We start from the raw sequence: 23,195 nt of genomic DNA, 5'->3' as shown, positions 1-23,195 counted from the left end.
TTCCAGGATGCCCTGGTACCAGGGGGAACGCAGTGTACCTGCAGTGGTTGGGGGATTGGGGGACGGTGTTGTTGTGGTTTAATGTCGTTAGCACGGTTTCACCTGTCTGCTCGCAAACCTGCGTCATAGACACACTTGGAAAAACAAAGAGCTCAAACACACAAAACCACAGAGGGGTAGATAGACGTGAAAATGAAAGAGAGAGAGTCCAGCGAAGCATAGCCGTCCACCTTGAATCTCTTCAGTTCTTAATATTGAAAATATATAATTATATTATTAAACATTTACGTTATTAAAAGCAGGAATATTGAACTCCTTTGGCGGACGACCACCCAAATAAGAACTTAAGTTTTTGTGAGGCCCCCAATTTGTTTTTCCTCAGTGACCATAGTTACGGAGGATTGTTTTGGATTATCCAAATGAACTAATTCCACATATTCCATATAACTAGTTGAACATTAGAAGTTGTGGAGTCATTCAGTTGGCTTTGATTGATGCGAGACGTACCATTTCAGAACCCTAGCTGCCAAAATGCAGTCACTGGGCCGTTTTGACCTTGGGCATGATTTGTTTAAATAATGTTCCCAATGCATATCTCCTCAAACCTCCTGTAAAAGATAAGGAAGATGCCCTTGCAGACTGCCCGAGGATATTACAGGCATTTGTTTACTGTTGTTTTATAAACCCACGGGGATGGCTCAATTATCACTGCCGCTTTTAAGAGTGACCTTGGACAACTCATTAGTTTCCCTCCCGTTAACCGCTGTTCCAATACGACCTGCAGGCAATTGCACCCATTGAGGTGCCACATATTCATTTTTTTTTTTTAGATGAATGAAGTGATTGATGCCGCCGTGCGCGTTCGGGTTTTTAGGTGTGTGTGTGTGTGTGTGTGTGTGTGCGTGCGCACCGCGACCTTGCGAGGTGACGATGTAGCAAAGTGTCCTGTGAGCCAACAGAAGTGCAGAAATGGCCAGAAAAAGAGCCACTGGTTGGACGCTGTCTGTATTTGTCTTTTGTCCTCTTGCATCTTAGTCAAACAAGTCACCTGTGACTGTTGGTCACTTTGTTTGAATAATCAGTCATTAGGCTCTCTATCGGTTCATCCTCAGCATTGTTCCACAGTCAATCCATTGGCAGTTACGTCCTATTGCTTTGCTCTCAGTGACTTTGCCTACATCTACCTTGACTTTTTTTTTTTTTTTAGAAGAGCAATAAATCACAGTGACACTGGAATCAATTGCAGAACGAGTGGCACCAAATTCTTTACTTCCATGAGCTGAGCTTCTTTTGTTTATGATTCTGCCCCATTTCCTCTCCTTGAATGTGTGCTTTTTGGTTTTTTTTTTCATTCTGATTATCTCAGAAAGTCACTTTGACTTTTAACTACCAACTGCAGTACTCATTGACGCAAGGGGTACATATGTTTTCTTTTAAAAAACCTTTTCTATGAATTAAGGTTAAGCACTGGAAATGTCATACACATAAACATGGGTCACATACTTAAATGTGTTTATGTGGAGTTTAATTTCTATCTGAGTTACGGGTAATTGATTTTTAATTTCAATATTGAGATTTTGAACCTGGCTTCAAACCAGTCTTACCTGTGGTCACTGTCACATGCTTTTCTTTGGTCCATTATAGCCTGTGTGCACACCAAAAGGAAAAACATCTTCATGGCAGTGGTCTTCTTCTTGACTTTGATGGAGACAGCCCAGTTGGTATTGAGGAGGAAATGTGTCAGGGATGATTAGTTATGAATGCCAGGGTTTTGAGAGGGTCAAAGGGCAATCTTACCAACAGAGTTATCCCTAAGCCGGAGGTGGGTTTTTTTACTACTTTATTTGCACTTTATCTTTAAAATGACTCACAAAAGTGCATTTGTTCAAGATAGGCTTGACGAAATGTTAAAGGCCGATTTGTTGTTGTTGTTCTTCCCAAAATGAAATTCCGTTCAATCAGTGTCCATATCATGTGTTCTGCAAGGGGCAGAAAATGAGTTGTGGGAAGAGGGAGAAAAGAATCCCTCGGAATATTTAACAAGCCTCTCCGATGGGGCCAGAGGTCTTCCCATGAATAATACATGAGGGCTGAGAGAGGATGAGGAGCAGCAGACATTTTGACACACCGCTGGGCCGAGGATTGCGAGGGAAAGGTGAGCGCGCTGGCTCTGCTCGGTGCAGCCTTTCACCACCTCTGCCGGGCCTTTCCTATCGCCCACAGACCCGCGAGACATTAACTGCACTCCTAATACTTTGGCCTCAACTTCTAGTTTGAGGGTGACGGTTTTTACTGCCTTGGCTGGACGACCAGTGTTGAAGGTTACCTGTGGTTTGGAGCAGGTAGGGGGGGGGGGCTGTGTTGATTCATTTAAACCCCTTTTGTATGTTCGGTGTTACACAAAGATACATCTGAAGGTCACGTGTACAGCTTTGGGCCTCGGATTTAATATTGCCTTTTTTCTCAGAGTTTTCCGGGCTCTGGGAATGATGTGGTGAGAGAGATGGAGAGAGAGAGAGAGAGAGAGAGAGAGAGAGAGAATATCAGAGTCAGAATGACAAATAATTGATTGATATTTGCGTTCATGATCGTGAATGTGAATGTTTGGTAGTTGCGGTCTTTCAGCCTGCATGAACATCTGGATGGACTGGCCTTTGCTATAATTCATAAAGCCTCATTAAAATGCTCAAAGTTTTGGCTTTAAAGTCACTGTGACCCCCCCTCCCCTGGTCTGCTGTGAGCACCAGGACCTGCATACTGATCACAACTCTGATCTACCTAAGTAGCTGCAATTAACAGGGACGCCCTTCATCCAGAAGTTACCCAGCGCAACCACGCCGCGCGCGGTCTTCCCATTCTGCATCTCAGTGCATTCATTTTGAGCATTTGAGCCTAACGTGGAGCTAGTCCCCTTTGACACGTACACTCCGCCCATCGCTGATTACGCTTTGGATAATGTGACACCTTTGGCCCCGCGAAGGGACAAAAGATGACATTAAACGATGAATATGAAGCAGAAGAAAGGACCCTTTACCGCCGGTAAGGGTTTGCTGAATTGCGTGATGGCGGCAACCTTTTGAGAGGCATTAACGATGCAATGAGTCACACCAAATTGTTGCCCGTGTATACTCCCACGACCCTCGGTGCTAATATGTCAGGGTGAGAAAAGTCTGTAACAATGATTTGCAAAAAAAATCTGACTTCAAATACTTAGTTGTGTAACATTTAAACCACTTCCAGGTCTTTGGATGAACGCTGATAACGTGCAACGGACGCTAAAGCGCTGCGCGAGGTGTTTGACAGAAAGCTCTTTGGGTCAGTGTTCTCAGTTCGGAGCACCACTGGCAGTCTCTTTCACCTTGCCCTGCACCCAAAATACATTTCTTGGTCTGTCATCAAAAGTCTGACTCAGACTAAGAGCTCTGGGGCCCTGGAAATGGAAACTGATTTACTGCTGCGCTCTCAAGACAATTCCGCATAAAATGTAATATGGTCAGCCAGACAGAGAGAGAGAGAGCGAGGCGATAGGGTGAGCTGGAAGAGGAAAAAAGGAACTACAGAGGTGGCCTCAACACCCTTCAGCAGACCTCCATCAGCCAGCTCAGGACTTTTTTTTTTTCTGTTGCTCCCGCATGGTCAAGTTCACACCACTTTAAAAAAAAAAAAATTTAGCAAAAGAAGTGAAATGGGGAGAGGCAGAGGTGACCCCAGGTCAAAGGGATAGTCATGGTGTTCTGTTCGCCATTCCTCCTACATGTATTAATCCCTTAATCCTTAATGGCGTATGCATCATTTATTTAGACTCTGCCATTTACGATGTCAGTCTTTAGCTCGACAGTTGCGTGTTAACGGATGTTTCCCGCTTACATTGCCCTTTAATTAAAATGGATATTTTGATTTGCCCCCAGCCCTGCCTCTCCGTGGTGAAAAACCAGAGTTACTCCATCGTGGCTCTGGTGTTTTGAGGCCTTTTTATATGCTGCATGGATCATGTAATCCATTTGTGTAAGATTTAGTGGCCCGGGATTGTGAGCTGTCACAGGACCCAGCGATGTACTTGGAGCCAGATGATGATCCACTCCGAATGCCCCCCTCAATACTTAATCTCGACGTGATGAAACATCTCCTGAGGCATGCTGTTTCTCTTTATCATTCTCACCTGCTGTTGTAAATCAAGGTCAGCGTTTTTACAACGTGGCTTCACATTTCTGCCTGATTTTCATTGTGCCATGCGGCCCTCTGGCTGCACCAAAGTGAAGGGACAAATAATCTGATCAGCCGAGTAACTTAATAATGGCCACGTATGGAAAAATAAAAAATGAATGAAGAAGATGGAATACCCTGTTTACTCTGTTTTCCCATTCATTATGATTTAGATTGAGGGTCAAGCCGTGAGTCACGGGGAGTTGGAGAATGTTCAGTGAAGGAAATGATAAAAAACAAGCTGTATCAGAAATACACTGTTAAAATGTAACCTGTGTACTTGGAAATTATGTTTACTTACGGAATATAAGACTGCATGTTAATAATGTATGTTATTTTCATTCTTTTTTAAATAAACGACAGTAATGATGTTACATTTCTGCCGCATAAAAAGTCAAATCACTGACATAGTGATATACCATCTCTTAATTTATCACTGTCTCGATGCTGCATTGCAATTTCTTCGGCATGTTGCCAAAAACTGAGTTTTCACCTTCAGTCCTTCAGGTGAGATTGTGTTTGATTTGAAAAATAACTGACTTTGAGGCCCAACTTCAGCAATAGCTTACCCCGATGCTGTTTTCCTCAAAAAGCAATGCTAAGTATTTCTCCATCTAGACAGCCACGTGCTTTTGATCATCCTAAGAGAGTTCTACTGAATAGTCACACATCACAACCCTCACTGGGCCGAGCATCTCCCCAAATCAATGGGAGCCGCTCAGAGGTGTATCTCAGTACAGATCTACCCCATAGGGTGGAGCAGAGGATATAAGGTGGAACAGGTGGGGGAAACGCAATTTATAGATGGACCATTGGAATGAATTCACTCCCTTGTGGGAGTGTGTGCCCAGGGATACGGGTGCATGTGCTGTATGCGTGTGAATGAGTGTGTGTGTGTGTGTGTGTGTGTGTGTGTGTGTCAAGATAAAAGATGATTCCCAAATGGTTTTGGCTTTAACAACTGAATAAGTGGCTGGCAAGGAACCTCATTTACATACAGATCAGGAGGAGCTATAAGTGTGTGTGTGAAGTATAACACTATTACTTTATCAAAGCTGTAAAAGGATTGTCCTCTCCCTCTAAATGCCACCAATGATCTTTCCTCTCATTTTTTTATTGGGCCAGTTTGGTTAAGAGCCGTTAACCTAATAGTGTGTCTTTAGTACTAAACCTTCCTCTTTTTTTTTTAGATCTTTAATGTGTAACATTTCAACATCTCAGAGACTAGGCCACATTCATTTTCAAACATATTACCATAAATAAACAAGACAATTACTGGGACGTTTTTCAAATAATGCCATTCTTTGTAATGTGTAGTGTGCCTTTCTGCTTGAATGTATTGGAAATCTTATGGATTACATAATAGCATTTTGGCGAAAAACATAAGGATAAGCAAGTGGGATCTTTTCTTACAATAACAATTGAAAAGATAAAGAAATTGCTTCAGTAAGAGTTACAGTTAGACACGCCACAATCACCAGCATTATCGTGCTAATGGTTTAATACTAAAGCTGTGTTCTATGAAGGAACTTTGGTTTACATTGATTCCATGCATGGAGTCTTTCTCCATACCAGGGGTCTTTAATTAATATGTGAAGAGGTCCAGTTAGAGAAAATTTTGCGAAGCAATGATAAAGATCATAATGTGACTCCTTAATGTGATTAAATAGACGAGTTGTATCAACATCTGCATGTAATCAATACACAGGCTAACAAATGAAATTAATTCAGTATGATTGTAAAGGATGTTAAACCAGGCCCCGAATGCATCACTCGTCTGTCCGCAGTATTCAGACGATAGCATCGTCGCGCCTCTGATGCAAAGACGCGATTGGTCGAGTGGTATCACGTGAGGTGGTTTAACTCAAATGCAATTGGTCAGTCCTTTAAGCCACTACCGTAAAGCTGCGCAGTCGAAACGTGCACTGTCACGTTTAAATCGCAACAGTCTTTTTTTTTAGCTTTAGGTCCGGGTCCGGGTGGAACGGCTTCTGGGTCCGAACCGCGGTCCGCCAGTTAATGACCTCTGGGTTTAGACTGATGCTACATACAGGACTGGTACATGCCTGGTGTTTAACCAGAAACATATTAGCGCGTGTACAACGCATGCTAATTACTGTTAGCATAATCAGATGCACTCTTTTCTCTGGGTCTACAGGTTCACTGGCCCGAACCTCCCCTCGCCCATCATCAGCAGCAAGAATTGGCTCCGGCTTCACTTTACCTCAGATGGCAACCACAAGTTGAGAGGTTTCAGCGCCCAGTACCAAGGTGAGATGAGGACAGGTCATGATGTTTTAAAGAAGATCAGTATTAATGGGTTCACGTTTTCATCAAGGCAACTAGCAAAACGATGCTGTATTTTTATAATATATAAATATAACATATTTTCTTGGTTGTTTGACAATGACTTTTCATGGTGATTTTTTTTTTTTCACGAGCTCGAAAGTGAATGTCATTTTTCACGTGTCCTTGTTCGGCTTACTCTCCCATAATGAGATATCCACATCGAGTGTCCAACATGTGTCTCATGAAATAAGGCAGGAAAATGGATTAATTCATCTAGAAATTAGGTGATCTCCAAGGACCTCATCTCCAGCCTACCCTTGAAATCTAAAACAGAGAGAAATAAGGAGAGAAATGAGGGTTTTTAGCAGGTTTGCAGGTTACATTTTAGATAAACATATTTAGAAGACCATAGAGGACCTGGAGGCTAATACTTTAATTGGATTAAAGAGTCTCGCAGCCCCGACTCCTCGCAGACTTTTTCCTCATGACAGTTCCCATGATTCATGCAAGGAGGGAGTAATGTAAAGACTGCTGGCTCTGTTTATTTTATTTTCGTCTTCAATGTCCTCCCTTTTGTGCGGCACAGGGAACAGCCACACTGCATCAAACCTTCCCTTGAAACACATCTGAAAACTATTCTCTATTGTTTTTTCTTTTTCTTTTTTTTTTCCCAGACACATAATGAACATACTTTTTGACACATGACTCGGATTGGCTTTGAAATGGAAAGCCATTAAAACTGAGCACAGAATAAAAGGCATTCGTGCAAAATAAGTAAACTTCTATCTTTGGAAACCGTCAAAGTATTTCAAAAGGATCAGCGTAAAGGGTAGCAGACGCAGTATTGTTGTGTTTTTATTAAATATTAGTATGCATTCAGATGAGCCTCCTATTTTGCTATGATGAATACATTTACAGATATATTTATTCTCCAATTATTTTCAAACTCAATCATGTAAATCTATTGATTGTATAAAACAGTTGAGTTAGGTGGTTTGGTAACTAACTTACCCTGGCCTCTACTCTTAATTAAATTTCACAATTACATGCTCTATATTGATGAGCTCTCTTCTTCTATGTAAACTAAATGTATAATTGTTATTGCCTAAAATGACAAATCTGCAGCATATTTCAGTGTATGGTGTATTCAACGGGGTTTGACATGATGTACTTTATCTGCTGCAAACAACTGGCACTCCTGAAATGTGATTATTGTAAATCCCAGTGTCTCATATGTCTCTCTGCTTTTTCATCTTCCACAGTGAAGAAGATGACTGAACTTAAGTCTCGGGGTGTGAAAATGTTGCCCAGCAAAGACAACCACCACAAGATCTCAGTGTGTAAGTGTTTAAGTTTAAGTTTGTCTCTAACGTCAACAGTTTGACAGCGATGAGTCACCTGACTAGAGTGACCCAGAGGGACGCCGAAGAGTTCAAGAATATGCTTTTGTGCCCAAAAGAGATGCATTAATGCTAATCCTGCATCAAGGCTAATTACAATTGTGTTTATGAACTTCTACCTCCAACTTTATCCTTTGCTTTTTATACCTACGTCTTTCAAAAAGTTCAAAAAATCTTTTTTCTAATTTCCCTTCATTTGCATTGCTTTTAAAGGTTTTTATGTTCCCTTTTTCCTGCTTCCACTTTAAAATGATCCGTCTCCCATACTTTATTTTGCATAATTCGTCTGCCCTTTGCCACGAAATCAAAAAGTGCATTGTGGAAAATGTTTTATTACTTTGATTCTAAATGCATCAACATTTTAACTGGAAACATGCAAAACCCGCCCCCCTGAAAAGTTCGACATAATTCCTGCAACCACTTCACTTTTTGCTTCTATATTCATTTACCATTTAATTATTGGAAGTCTGATCTAAATACATTTTCTTTAAAAACATATTTTTTTATATTGATAAGACAAAATGCAGTATCTGTTTATATATGTGACCAAGCTTGGCAGGCACAGTTGCAAATTCCTGACTTAGTGATCACAACAGTGAGTCTATTTTGAATTTTTTAATCCCCTCTGCTCGTGCCAATAAGCCTTGTTTAAAATGCACTGCTATCTTGCCTCACAATGGGATCTTGGCGAATGAGCAGGTGTCACATTGGTTTGGCCCTGCTGACCTTTGACCCCTCCCAGTCAGTCAGATGGGTTTCTCTGGGTTTGGCCACGTTTATCTGACTCCTCCTGGCAGTCTGCCTTCCACTGTTTTGCACCCAGTGACACGAATAAACCGAGCACCACCAGGAACCGTAAAGGTGAAGGCCGAGAGAACCCATGTGCTCCGAGTGAATATCAATAAATCAAAATTGAATATATCAATGTGTTCTTTAAAATGATCCTATAACGGTGCCGGGACTACTGGCCACCAAATGGCAGAAAGTAAACATCATTAAAACTCGTAACGAGGAGCCGTAGTCATTTGTATTAGTTTTTATTGTCTTGTTATGGGAACAGTGCGTTTTTGCATTGATAAACAACAAAACAGGCGGCATAATGCAGCGCCATTTTCATATGAATGGAAATCTGACGAAACCCATCAAAATGGAACATTTTCAGAATTAAAAAAAAAAAGTTACTCTTTTTATTGGATGATCTGTTGATCTAATTTTCTCTCTGTGTTCTCCTAGTGTCTCAGATGGGTGTCGCGCAGGGACACAACATGTGTCCAGACCCGGGGATCCCTGATCGAGGAAAAAGAAAAGGCACAGACTTTAGGTAAAAAAAAATCAAGCTGAAAATGATTTCAGGAGCAATTCATTCAGTGACAGTTGCTACAATGGGCAGATAATATTATTCATTTTGTTACAAAAGTTGGTAATAAGGTTTGTAAGAATCGCTTTCCTTTAAAACAAACAATGACCTTAAGCTTATTATTAAGCTTACTTTATTAAGCTTTAATAACTAACTGGTGATGCGTTGTTTCACTTCTCTTTATAGATGTTTCATCCATGTGGCTTTTTCTAATGTTTTAATGGCACTTTAGTCATATTTCTTAAATATGTCACTTTAACAAAATGTCTTGAGTTTTCTAATTAAATGATTGAGGTCCTAATTGGTAGTGTTCTGTGAAAGTTTGGTAGCACTTGTGTGTTCAGTTAATTTTTCTTAAGTTGAATTTCTCTTAATTTCTCTCTGAGGTAGAGATGAAAACTGAGCTGTTGCAACAATGGGACAACGTTCATTAGTCAATGACCGTCGGAATGATCACAATGTTTTTCATTAGCAAATCGATTCCCGAACTATCTTTGAGTATACCGATGGACGTAACTTTGTTCATCAATCAACACTGAGCTGTTCTAACAATCGGAGTCTTGAAATGTGCTCGAGCATGCAGCACATTTCCCAATCGAGTGCCCCATTAAGCCGATGATACAGAAAAAGTTGCACCAAAAACCAATACCCTACCGCTTGAGCCGCTCCACACCAATGGGCTGCCTCTGTGGCATGGTCCTATTACCATGGGAGGGCACTATGGAGTTTCATCCCCCCCCTGAGAGCCTTTGTCTCCATCGCGGACAAATGGGGAAACATCCGCCTCCCGCAAAGCAACACTTTTGTAAGTCCCGCCCTGGGAGAAGGCCTCAGAACGTCTCACGCTCGCTGCGACTGTAATGGGATGTTTGTAATGCCGACAGGGTGTCTTTCCCCCCCCCCCCCCCCCCCCCCCTGTGTGTCATCTGGATGTAGGCGAGGAGCCACGGTGCATTTCTCCTGCGACGAGGGTTACGAACTGCAGGGCTCAAAGAGCATCAGTTGCCTCAGAGTGACGGACAGCTACGTGGGCTGGAGTGACGACCGGCCCATATGCAGAGGTGAGGGTCGACGTGTGGGCTGTCCGTCTGTGCAGCGTGCGTAATGGTGATTACATAATGATGGTGACATAACTCACGGGTCGATTTCCATAGGAATGTTTTTGTGTTTGCTGTGCTACTGGTTTTATTGTGACTGCCCTGACTTTGACCTGTGTTTGTTTATGCTGGTATAGTGCTGCCCTTCAGTCACATCTCCCTCACATCTGACCATTTTGGGGCCGATAGGGATAGTGGTCATGCTCCCTGGGTGCTGTTCCCTCTGCAGCTTTCAGGCTCAGTTAATTTAGTCACAGTTGAATTTTATTTTTAAAATAAACCTAACCAAGCAAAGAAAAAGAAACAAGCCTTTGCAATAGCAGGATTTGTTATTTAGCATCTCCACCATCAAACCAGTTTGCCCATTAGAGCCCTTCAGCACCATAATCTCTGATGATGAAAACATCTAATGTAGTCACCTGCAGAATCCTCTCTGGGTTCCTGTACTGATGTTACTCGGCTTCACTCAATGTGCTAATCCAGCTTTCCACAATGTCTTTTGTCTTGGTCTAATACAGTTTTGCACAAAAATGCAATTATGTATACCTTAATAAAGGTCCTTTAATGACACCTTTTGAATTATGTTACTGTTTAAATTGAAAAAAAGCAGCTTTTTGAAAGCAGGCCTCCGATCACATTCAGTTGGTTTTCTTTGTTCTGTAGAGAATAACCTCAGTAAAATTGCCCTTTAGGGATATCTCATTCCATTATCCTCATTTAGCCTTTGTTCTGCTTCAAAGAAGGTTTTCAAAATGATCCAGGAATAATGGAATATCTCTAAACTAAATTAGCATTAGTCATCATTAAATTTGACGTTATTATCACAAGGGAAGTAACGGGACATACAACTTCTGGCTGCAAATGCATTGACCTGACGGTTGTCTCTGTGTTCATGTTCCTGATCCACTTTAAAGCCTATCACTGATCACACATGGTGTGGGATTATCTAGCACAATGGTGAGAAAAAAAAAAAAAAAAAGTTCCAGCGGACATCCTCACTGCTGCATTATTTTTTGTTAAGGTCACCCTAACTGTCAGCACAGCTCAGGTTAATTACTTTACTCGCCCTTAAACTCTTTTTTTTAAAAAACATTTTAATAAGCGTGAGTTGGTGGGAAGGGAGTATGGACACACTGAGTGGGACTTAAATAGCCGTATGACTCATGCATTTTAGGGTGGGTGTTTCTTTTCCAACACGTTCAGGTTATTCCAAAAACGTGTGTGCGCATACTCACTCGTTTCCCTCTAAGCTCTCACTAGAATTCACGCTTTAAAATTGAAGCGTTGGGTGTTTTGACAGCTCTGCCATGTAGACGCCCTCAGGCCCCCCCAAAAGTCACATTGTCTTTAAAAGCTTGGTTTGCTCACTGCAACTTGGTTTGCCCCCCCCCCCTCCCCCTCCCCACACATCTCCTATACTAAACTTTCGAAGGGCCCAAATTTGAAACCCCTTGAAAACAGATGGTGGTTACTTTTACTCTAATAATAATATCAACTCTCCAGTGTGGCCTGTCGCAGAATGGTGTGACTTATGGGTCTAAAGGTTCTACTGTTTAAAGGATGCACAGCACTCCTGGATTTCAAAAATAAAATTCCCGAGTCAGTTTGACGGACGCCGCCCGTCTCGTGTCGTCTGAACCCTCAATGACGAAAACGTTTGCCAACGTCCGTGTCTTCCGTTGTAGCGCCGATGTGCGGAGGCCAGTTGAGAGGACCCAGCGGTGTCATCACCTCGCCCAACTACCCGGTCCAGTATGACAACAATGCCAACTGCACTTGGCTCATCACAGCCACGGACACTTCTAAGGTAAATTTTTTTTTTTTTTTTTTTAAAGTCATTGAATGTGGGAATCATCCAACTGCGCACGGCTAATGTAGCCTTGTCACTGTAATTGCCTATTTCCAGCGGTGTGTTAAGGGGTTAGCTGGCAGCACACTGAAAAACATTTAACTAGTGTTTTTGCTTAAAAAAAAAAAAAAGAAAGTGGGAGTAAATAGTGCAACTGATCAAACGGGAGACTAACGGGAGGCTTGTTAGGATCACCCGTGGTGAGGGAGATGAGAGAAGAGCAACAACGAGAGGATGGGGAAGGGAGCCGATGGAATGGGGGGGGGGGGGGGGGGGTTTGTGAGGATATCGTGGGCCACTCTGTTCAAGGCGATTGACTTTGGAGTCGCGCTTCAAGGCCGCCCAGCCGCTCTCCTGCCAAATATTCTCCTCTGAACCCCCCCCCCCGTCGGAACGGCCCGTTTTTTCACAAAACGTGCTCTCGTGTTGCTCTTTGCTAGAGCTGAGGAGAGGCTACGCGAGGTGAGAGTCACGGCAGCGGGGGGGGGGGGGCGGTCGGTCGGATGCAATCCACACCTGCCTGGCCCCACCCTCTGCTTGCATGCACACACACACACACACACACACACACACACACACACACACACACACACACACACACACACACACACACACACACACACACACACACACATGGACACCATTGTGTTTGCCGAGCCAGCGGGCAGCTTGCTGAAACAGACAAAAGTACTTTGGGGGGGGGTGGGGGGCTGTCTCTCGCTCCGCTGTATGGCGCAGATGATGATGGAGCGAGGCAGTTCTCTCTGTTTGGAGACGTAATGGGTTCATGTTCCTGCCCGACCGCAGAGGTCTCCCAGCCAGGAGGAGACGCTAGGTCAGGCAGGAGGCCGAGGCGGAAAAAAATACCATGGGGGGGGGGGGGTAGGGGGACTCTGCTCTTCATAACCCAAATGTAGCCCGGTGCTATTATGAATAATGGGGGTCCTTGTCTTGATGTCGCTGCGGTATGTCCTGAAGGGACCGAGTGAAGCTGCTCTTTGGGGGGGGGGGGGGCAAGCATTCAAGTGTTTATCTGTCAGTGTCGGGGACACTGGGGTATCTTTCTGACAAAAATGTTGTGTGTATTTTTATTTCCTCTTGTTCATTTCACCCTGACTTCCTGAGTCACCTGTTGGCTTGCAGATGGAGGATGAGAAGGTGGTGTTTATTTATTTTTTATCCAGTGATCTGACCTATTTTGCCTACACACCATCCATCTCTTCCCTCCCCCATGGCAATTTTCATTAGGCAGCGGGTTTAACATAAGACAGAATACAATTTGCATTTATATAAGCTTTTTCATTAGGCCCGACGGTCTGAGCCCTCCGAAAACATTACAAATTTGGCAGAAATCATTCGCAGCCAATTTATAATAGGAGATAAAGACAGTCCTTGTTTTGCTTTCTGTTTTATTTATATTTTGGTCACACATTATGTTTTGTTTTGTTTTTGTCTATGCACTATCGTGATCAACCCCTATTTGTCAGTCTGTCTTTATTAGAGTGGCCCCATTGCTTCCTTGAGCTATGGCACGTTTATTGATTCTTTTGCCTCTGCTCAGCCTTCACTCCCACACGCCCACCTGCAGCATAGAAACCAGGCGAAATGAAAAGGTCTGCCTTTTGGGGTTTTTTTTTTTGGGGGGGGGGGGGGGGGGTTCTTTTTCCAGCGTTAAAACCCAATTCATTAATATCTTAGAACTTATGTGTCACCTTTTATGATTTTATATACTCATCTTGCGGGAAACTTCCCTGTCACATCTCCCGATGTGCTTAAAGTCATCGGGAGTCTGGTTTGGATGGGACGCAAAGGCATCTGCAACCTGCTGATTTGATGAGCCAGACAGTAGGGGTCATGCAGACCGTCTGGCAGGCAATCATGTTTTTGATTGGTGGGTAAGGTTTCCTAATCACTATGGGGGGGGGGAAAAGAGTCCGATAGGGGCTAAATGTACACAGACACGTGTCAGAAACGTGCGGGCGCCTGAGGATTTACGGTAAAGTGTTGATGTAATTGTGCCTGGGAAAGATATTCAAAAGAGACTGACGGACAGGTGGACAGTCACAGATGTGCAGTGGTCTCTCCCCCTGCATCTGGTGTCAGGAGCATTCAAGCATCTGTCGCTGACAGTTGTGTTGGCCATGTACCCGCTGTTGTCTAGGTGATCAAGCTGACCTTTGAGGACTTTGACCTGGAGCGAGGCTACGACACCCTGACGGTGGGGGACGGCGAGGTGGTGGGAGACCAGAAGACCATCTTCCACGTGTGAGTGACTCTTTCAACTCTTGTTTCTCTTCTACTTCTACTTGCTTTTCACTTTCCTCCTCTTGTTATGGGCACACTTGTTTATTCTCCTCTTCTGATTCCTTGCCGCATCCCTCTCTTTCCCCCTTTGCCCTCCAGCCCTTGTCTCACACTTGTGCTATTCTCCCTTTACTTCATCACCACAGGTGGGCGGGATGCAGCAGTGCATGACAATTAGATGCTGCGCCCCCTTGTCAATATTCAGTCTTTTCCACGTTAAAAACAAGATCACGGCCTTGTGGATCAGCATTGCAAACTGCATATCGATTCCCCCTAATGGAGTTTGCCATAGCAGATGCTCCATAACAAGCCGTTATTAAGTGTGCTGCAATTTACCACCTTAATAAAATATTTTATAGATCAATATATGAGATGACCTCACAGGGGTGAAACCTGAAAGGATTTCGGAAATAAATGAGGGATATGTGTGGAGGAGGTGTTAAGTGGAGATCTTCATTACCCATATTCTTGCACCTACTTGCACAATTCAGAGACACACCTAATCTCTTCCTTGCCCTTTGCAGTTTGCCCATTGAGATCAGATGCTCTCTTGCACACAAACTATAACAATTTGGAAGTAAATACTATGTAATATACTGCAGCTATCTGCTCAGCTCCATTTCAGACTGTTGAATCAGTGGAGCAGGCCAGTGTGTGAGGATTCTTATTTCTTATGCTTTATTTGTAAGATCTTTTTAACATATTCTACCACTTGGATGAATTTGGTGCTTAATAACAGATGAGACACATGCAATCAAATCCCCTCATTTCACTTGAAAGACACTTGTTGTGTTTTGACTTATTGATAATGGACCATAACACTTTGGTAAGTCTACCAAAGCCCTTATTTCCCCCATGAAGATGATGTCCGTGTATCTGGAGAAAATAATTCACATGAGCAGATAGACTTCCCAAACAGCCCAACAAATGGATATTTGTTTTAGACATTGATTTCCTTGCAGGACTTTGTTACGCACTGACCTTGTTGGGTTAGATGTTCCATAACATTATCTATACTTGCCACGAACTGTATGAACACGGGCATGCTTTTTATCAGGCTGCAATTCATCTAATTTCAGTAATGAAAACCATTAAATAATAGGGCAAGGCAAGGGTGAATCGCAAATAATCGGATGCACTGTGGTTCTTCTATGGATGTAACTTCATTTTGCATCTTTTCGCGCAACGCATTCACAGAAACTCGCCACCAATTACGATGAGGCTGCAAGAAAGGACAAAACACGGAGCCAAGCCATCCAGACACTGCTGTACTACCGACACCATCCTTTGTGTGCCATCACTAAAATTAAATCCCCTAATCACTTACTCCTCAGCCATACACCTCCTAATTAGAGTTGGGGGAATTACTATTCAAACAGGATTAAATTACTTCCGTGGCATTGACTAATCTCACCTTCATTTTCCACTTTCGTGTCCTCAACTGTTTTGAACTGAAAGGCTGCGGTGGAAAAAGGCGTCTCTGAGAAGAATTGCCTGCAACCACTATGGAGCACTTTTCTTTGATGATAAAAGTCAGATAGTTTAATATGTGACTTCAGGTGTTGTTGTTTTACTGCTCGCATGAAAGTTTTTTTTTTTTTTTAATGATGCAGTAGAAACGGAGCCTTCAGCTATTAAAGTGACACCACGTTCTGCTGTCAGTGCAGACACTGCTTACAATGATTTATCCACGACTGGCTCCCCTTGGAGTCATACTATGGGATGCTTCCTGACACAAAATGTTCACAACACATATAGAACAACCTTTCCTCTTGTCTTTTTTGTTTTAGCCTGTCTGGAACCACCACTCCAGACCTCGTGGTCAGCACCAGCAACCTGATGTGGCTGAACTTTAAAACGGACGACACCAGCGGCTCTCTGGGATTCAAGGTGTCCTACGAAGGTACGTTTTGGACTTGCCCGTCAGTATGATGTGCCGGGCTTGCTGTCTGGGGCCCAGGTTGACTGCATTCGGTCACAGATGCTCCATCCGTATCATCTAAAAAGTATCATCGTTCAGCATTGTCACTGAAATGCAAAATTGCTGTTTTTCATTGCATATATACAGTATGTGCAACTCAGGCATTGCGATTATTTGTTACCTTCAATGCCCCCAGGCTCGGACATTTGTTTTTGGTAAAACAGGAAATGGGCCATCGATGTAGCCTGCTGCAGATATCTGCTGCTTCTACCATCACATGCATGTGTGGGGTGGGGCACTTAAAAAAAAGGGTATTAAAATGTTTGGCAGATGTCATGCATGTGTGAAAACTACAAAGTGACAGTTTGAGCACTGTGTGCATCTCAGGGACTTTAGAGCAATCGGTTCCATGTCTCTCAGAAGCACAGCGAGTCTTCTCCCTTCTGCCCACAGATGCTTATTCATTATCAGTCAAGAATAACAAAGAAAGCGGAGCGGCACGCTAAGTGTAATTAAAACAATGCGATCAACTTAATGAAGGGGAAGAAACGCTTTGAACCACTTCACCTCGCCAGATTAGAGCACCCAAAATATAATTTGCATTCTCAATTACTTGTATTTTAAACCTCATCATCGAGCGTAATTGCGAACACAGTCATTCCGGTACACACACGCCCACCTTCCTCTTCAATTTGACTGTGGATTGCACCCACTCTGCAGTGGCCTCGACCTCTCCACTGAAATCTAAAGTTTTTAACAGTAAGAGCTTGATTGGAGCGCGTTTAGTGGTTGGAAGTTGGAAATGTGTGTTGTGTAACTGGTGGCAAAATGTTAATATCCATTGATAACATATGCAAGTATATGCTAGTAAGTACTTTCGCTAAACTTATTCAGTAAATAAAATAAGCCGCTAGACTAGCCAGTAAGGCTTTGATTTGGAAACGTTGGTCCGTAAAGCCACATTGAGATATCACATTCGATATTGTGTCATACAAGACTTCATAAAAGACTTTTTGAAGGGAAGCTTAACGATATTGTGTTTCACCAATAAACTTTCTTATTAAAGTCCTCTTGTTGGTTTTTAGCCTCAGGAGACTGCAGGGACCTTAGGAGACTTTGACGGTAATGTGAGTCTGAGAGCCATTACAATGCTCGGATTACCCCAGAATGTCAAACAGACAGGAACAACAAACGTACCATTACGTCTCTTTGCTTATTCATGAGAATCGGATGCAGTTGCATTGACTCCTGCCTGCACTTATACTCAACACACACACACACACAGTATACCAACAAACAGTAATTTCCCCTCGAGTTCTAATTGTAAGGCACCATGAGGCAGAGTCCCTCTACTTTTGAGGGTTTCAGTGTTTGTTAAAGTGACAGACAGGTGATTTGTTTTGTCCTGTAGCTGGCGCGTTCTTCCCGATGCTGTTGTTGTGCATTCACCTTAAATAGTATCATTTCGATTCTAAGTCCAACTCAAAACTCTCTTTCAGCACCTTTTTTTTTTTTTTTAAAGGTGACTTCCACGTGAGATCAATGAGTTGTCTGGTGAATGAGGCCGCCTTAGGACAGCCATACATCCGAACCGCAGCGAGCTCTAAATATGTGTTCTAAATGATGATCATCATTAGGGCCGAGTGTGGATTTATACCCGGCACCGCCCCTGGTGCGATTTAAAATCGTATTAGGCCCTGCCATCATTTCCTGGATGGATGAGCTTACTCGCTCTCTGCGTTGCCCCCCCCCCCCCCCCCCCCCCCCCATCCGGATGCCTCGATGGGAGGCCTCGGCATTCCCATCTGCAACCTCACAAAGAACGGAAGAAGAATGAGCGGAAGAAAAACGGGGGGATGCATAAATCTCGCAATAATGAAATTGGCGTGTGTGTTTTTAAGGAACAAGGGTTCACAGAGGTGTGCGGGTGTGTTTGCGCATGTACCTTTTAAGTGCTTCCAACGCAAGGGAGAACATTTATCACACCGTTTGGGCACAGATATATTCCCAGGGGGAGAGAGAGGCCACTGCGAGAGAGGTATGCAACATGTGTGATTGGTGTTTCCAGAGAATAGAGAGATGTAAGGGCAAATTGGTGAAAAAATATCAAACCCTGAATGGGAATTCCGGTTAAGGGAGTATAGTTTTTTTTGATGTCATGAATTGTAAATAGCAGTCTGCCTCGGTTTCCCAACTCCTTACTGGATTAATCATTGCTGATATTCATTCAAGGGGCCACAGAGGACTGTCTTTGTTGATGCATTTCAATAAAACCAGCAAACATGCAACGCAATGACACGGGGGCACGGCTTGAGAAGCATTAATCAACGGATAGTTCTTTCCCACTCCATACGAACCGTATTCCCTTAACCACAATTCCCTAAGGCACCAACACTTGAGCTGAACCAGCACAAATACCACGTAGTCCTTTTTTTGACTGTGTTGCTTACAAAAAAAAACTGGAAAAATTGGCATAATGTTCCTCTAATAAAAGCTGGTAATAATTTAGAGCGCATCCTATTCTGCATGTGTTCAGTTTTTTTGTTTTCCCTAACATCTAAACATGCAGAAAGTTGGCTGCAGAATAGCATCGTATAGAACGATAAAGGGACTCCTCTTTCCTCCGCGCCGTGGACTAAATGACTGACTATTCATCCAGGCGTCGATAGTCAGCAAAATCATTTTAATGGGAAAGTAAATTAAATGATTGGCTTTTGGGACGTTTTTTTTATTGACCATCCAAGGACCTTTAACCTGTCAAAATCCATTGCTGATGAGATAAGCCCTCATTCTTCAGAAACGGCTCCTCAGTTTTTGGTTTAGTGCGAGTATGTAGGGGATCTTGTACCATGATGGTGAATTAATAAAACGGATCATTTAAAGCTTAGAGAGAGGAAAGGTTAACGAGGCGGCTTATGTTAATTGAATTTGAGCCTTTAAATATATTTCTATTATTAAAAAAAAAAAGGTCTTGTCTAACCAGAAAATACTCATAAACATGCGTAACATTCTCGCCTCTGTTTACTTTTACCTCAACAGAAATTGACCAGGGCAGTTGCGGAGACCCCGGCATCCCAGCATATGGCAAAAGGGAGGGGACGAGCTTTCGCCACGGGGAGCGGCTCTACTTTGAGTGTCTGCCCGCCTTCGAGCTGGTGGGGAAGAAGAACATCACCTGCCAGAAGAACAACCAGTGGTCGGCCAAGAAACCCAGCTGTGTTTGTAAGTTCCCCCGGACACCTCGCCGCCATTCGGGGTTTCCGCGTCGCTGATCAGGAGGGGAGGGGGGGGGGCGTGAATGTGAACGTGTGCGCGGATGAGCGCAGTCACGAGCGGTCAGATTGTCAAAAATCCGCGTCTCTGCCGGGCAAACCCGCCGATTTTTGAAAGCGCGAGAGCGATTGTTGTCCAATTAAAGCCATGAAAGGCAAAACAGGGAGTGAAAGAGTTAGAGGGCGAGGGGCAAAAGGAAACAACAACAACAACAACAAAAAGAGCTGACCATGCAGATAATGGCCACTGTTTGTCCCCCCCACTTATCTTATCAATAACACAAAAAGATGCAGTAGCTAGATACACATCGCTGAGGATAATGACTCGCTGGCACGATGCTTTGGTCAACAATGCCGCTTAAACATTGTTTATTTATCTTTGCCAGGGAGACACAATGCACGGTGCTTGTATTAATCACCCAAGATGATGATGATGCATTGTTCATAGTCTATCTGTATTATTGGCTACTAGGAATAATAATTGCCATCTGTAGCAAACATTTTTACCGTATCAGAGCTAAAGGTAGAAGGGTGACGCTCCATCCTTTGTCATTTGGAGTGAGGATGATAATATGCGTTATCAACATTGCTCCTGCACTGCTTTGTAAGCATTTAATTAGGATTAATTATGAAAACAAGAAAACCTTGGCTGCAGATTTTGATTGCTCTTTTATTCTCTTGGCGGCCATGTTTATATTTACATCAATTCATATTTAGGTATCCCCCTGTTCGGCATTTGTGAAATAAAACAAGACCCGAGTCATATTACAAATGTTTCTGTGTTATCTTTTACTAACACTTAACACTAAACTAAATGAAATTGACTTAGTTCATGATGGGCTCTCAATTGGGTTTAGTGAATTGAAATTGAATTATGGGACCCCGACAGGCAAAACAACGTAATTTTTCTAAATTCCCTGTTAATGAAAAGCTCCTTAGACAATCGTGGCCTATTCCTCGATGCTCTTATCTTCCTTCTCAGGCATATAGTTGCTCAGTCTTGACAGACTGGTATCATCAGGGCAGAGGAAGGCCACATCCACCCAGTAGCATTCAGGCATCAGGCTTTTTGCCTTCTCAGAACATTTCTTTGACATCCTATGATCAAGGGACGGCCTCGGCAGTAGTCCGGGGGGAGGGGGGGGGGGGGGGGGGCATGAGAGCATCTTTTATTTACATCGCTAACATTTTTCCTTTAAGGCTAGACGTTGATTTCAATTGTGTTCAGATCGCGCTTCCACTATTCACGTTTTATTCCACATGACTCACTTGAATAATGTAACCGCAAAATGTGAGTCACTAACAACCTCCTCTGAATAATGTCACGGGCTTCATCACAATATTCCCTTTTTCTTCCAATGATATTTGTCAAATTGTGTTGCCTTTTAGTCAGTAAAATGAACAGAATCCTCCCTCGTGATTTTCTGCCTCCTAAACGTTCCGCTCCGTTGTTTGTGTCCCTTCCGTAGTTTCCTGTTTCTTCAACTTTACTACTCCATCCGGGGTGCTGCTGTCCCCCAACTACCCTCAGGAGTACGGCAACAACATGCACTGTGTGTGGTTGATCATCACCAATCCCGAGAGCCGCATAAATCTGGCCTTCAATGACCTCAGCATGGAGAAACAGTTTGACTTCCTCTCCATCAAAGATGGTGGCAAGGTAGCGATGAATCAGAGGCTCGTGTTACTTTGAATGGCTCTTTTTTGCATGAAGTATTCCCCTGTCGATGAGACATTGTGCACGTCAATAGGAGGGATCCGGAGGGCGTGAATATGTGTACGGGCTGAACCCGTCTTTCAGCACCATTGGACGTGCTGGTCGTTCACTCTCTGACTTTTTATGCTGATTATACCTCAAAAAAAAAAAAAAAAAATGACCTGATGTGTTTCCATCAGGCTGAGTCTCCTATCCTGGGAACCTATTCCGGTGCCGCCCTACCTCCTCCTATAACAACTAGCGCCCACGTGGCCCGGCTGGAGTTTCTGACGGACCACACGTATACAGACAGAGGCTTCAACATCACATTTACAAGTGAGTATGGAGAGTGGAGTCAAAGTGTAGCACAAAATTCTGCACCGACTGGGCATTTTGTGTTCGAGACGGTTTCTGCATGTGCACTCTCCAGGATGTTTGTCTCTACGCGCGTGCGCGTGTCTGCGTGCATCATCCGCCACATCTTTCTGCCCCATCAGACTGCGAAAAACCCCTTGTAGTCATCGGCGACGCATTCTTTTTTTGCACAAACGTAGGCACAAAGAGGAATGACGTCAACCCCGTCTTTAATGTCTAAATAGAGACTAGACACCTAAATAAAGCCCAAAGAAAGACGCAGGATCTTTACCTGACAGATGCATTGCGGCAGTGCTCATTATATTCTATTCTGGGTAGTTGCTGACGTGAGGAAATTCCAGATGGGTTTTGCACTCTGACGCAGTAACCGTTGACTGCATGCTGGTAAACCCATTTCGAGGATATACTGTACCGTGGGGGTTGCATTCACTGCAAATGCATCACATCGTAATGAGCCTGATCTTTGCATTTTTACGTATCCCAAATTAGATATTCTCTTCCATGGTATCTAACCCTTGCCCTACAAAACCACCAAGATTAATAGCAATCTCTAAGGTGCCTTTTGGGGGGTGGAGGGGGGTGTTCTCAATATATTTGGCACTAACTTTAGTGGGAGTGACTCACTTTAATATAGGCAATAAATTGTTATTTTGACGTTGACAGTTTGATGCTTTTGTATGATGTTCTTTGTACTTTTCACCTTCATCATCATTATAATTATAGTTATTATAATTATAGTTATCAATCTACATGAGGGAAGCATTTATTTAGTAATATTTTTTCCCTAATTTGCAGGTCACTTTTTTTGTAATCATCCACCCAGTGCCTGATGTTTGAAGTTTGTGTTGTTGTTGTTATATCAGTAAAAGCGTGGTGGTTGATAAAGTATGACACACTTTTCTGTTTTTTTTTTACGGGGCCTGTATACTTCATGTTTGCTATGTAACTGATACGGGTTTTTGACACTTCACGTTGAATGAATATTAGCAATGCCTTTTAACTGGATGAGTTATTTGTTTGATCATTTCGTCCATTACCCCGTTCTCGAATTACAAAACTCTGAGGACTAATCCCGTATTCCGTTTCTAGTTTCTAAATATTGGTGCTCTAGATAAAATATTGCCCGTCAGCCTACCCAGAATGCTTGTGGGGCCTGCTCTTGCTGATTTGCAGACATGTCATCAAGCCAACCCAGGTGTCTTTGTAAAGCGGCAATGTGAACAACACGTGGCAACTGATGCATTAATTAGCAAGTTGGATGAATAAGTAAATTACCAATGCAGCGTGGTGAATGAATGTCAGGACCGGCTAATTAAAGATGAAGGTTTGTTGCCGGGAACAGTCTCATCTAACTTCGACAACAGGGTTTTTTTTGGGGGGGGAGTGGGGAAGGGGGGCGGGGCGGGGGGGGGTTGCTGAGCGGACAGGGAAC

The 23,195-nt window shown here is 43.2% G+C and overlaps 1 protein-coding gene across 1 annotated transcript in view; it reads left to right on the top strand.

Annotated features, from left to right (window-relative positions):
* The window catches only part of csmd2 (CUB and Sushi multiple domains 2), a 169,179-nt gene that overhangs the window by 68,604 nt on the left and 77,380 nt on the right, over window positions 1-23,195 (top strand). The window contains exons 6-15 of the mRNA XM_037474374.2: window positions 6,362-6,474; window positions 7,755-7,832; window positions 9,126-9,213; window positions 10,186-10,310; window positions 12,032-12,153; window positions 14,357-14,460; window positions 16,290-16,402; window positions 19,460-19,642; window positions 21,162-21,352; window positions 21,589-21,724. Of these exons, the coding sequence (XP_037330271.2) occupies window positions 6,362-6,474; window positions 7,755-7,832; window positions 9,126-9,213; window positions 10,186-10,310; window positions 12,032-12,153; window positions 14,357-14,460; window positions 16,290-16,402; window positions 19,460-19,642; window positions 21,162-21,352; window positions 21,589-21,724 (1,253 nt within the window). The remainder of the gene's footprint in view (window positions 1-6,361; window positions 6,475-7,754; window positions 7,833-9,125; window positions 9,214-10,185; window positions 10,311-12,031; window positions 12,154-14,356; window positions 14,461-16,289; window positions 16,403-19,459; window positions 19,643-21,161; window positions 21,353-21,588; window positions 21,725-23,195) is intronic.

The sequence above is a fragment of the Pungitius pungitius genome, chromosome 17, assembly GCF_949316345.1.
Source record: "Pungitius pungitius chromosome 17, fPunPun2.1, whole genome shotgun sequence".
Lineage (NCBI taxonomy): Eukaryota > Metazoa > Chordata > Actinopteri > Perciformes > Gasterosteidae > Pungitius > Pungitius pungitius.
This window is presented reverse-complemented; position numbering and strand designations above follow the sequence as displayed.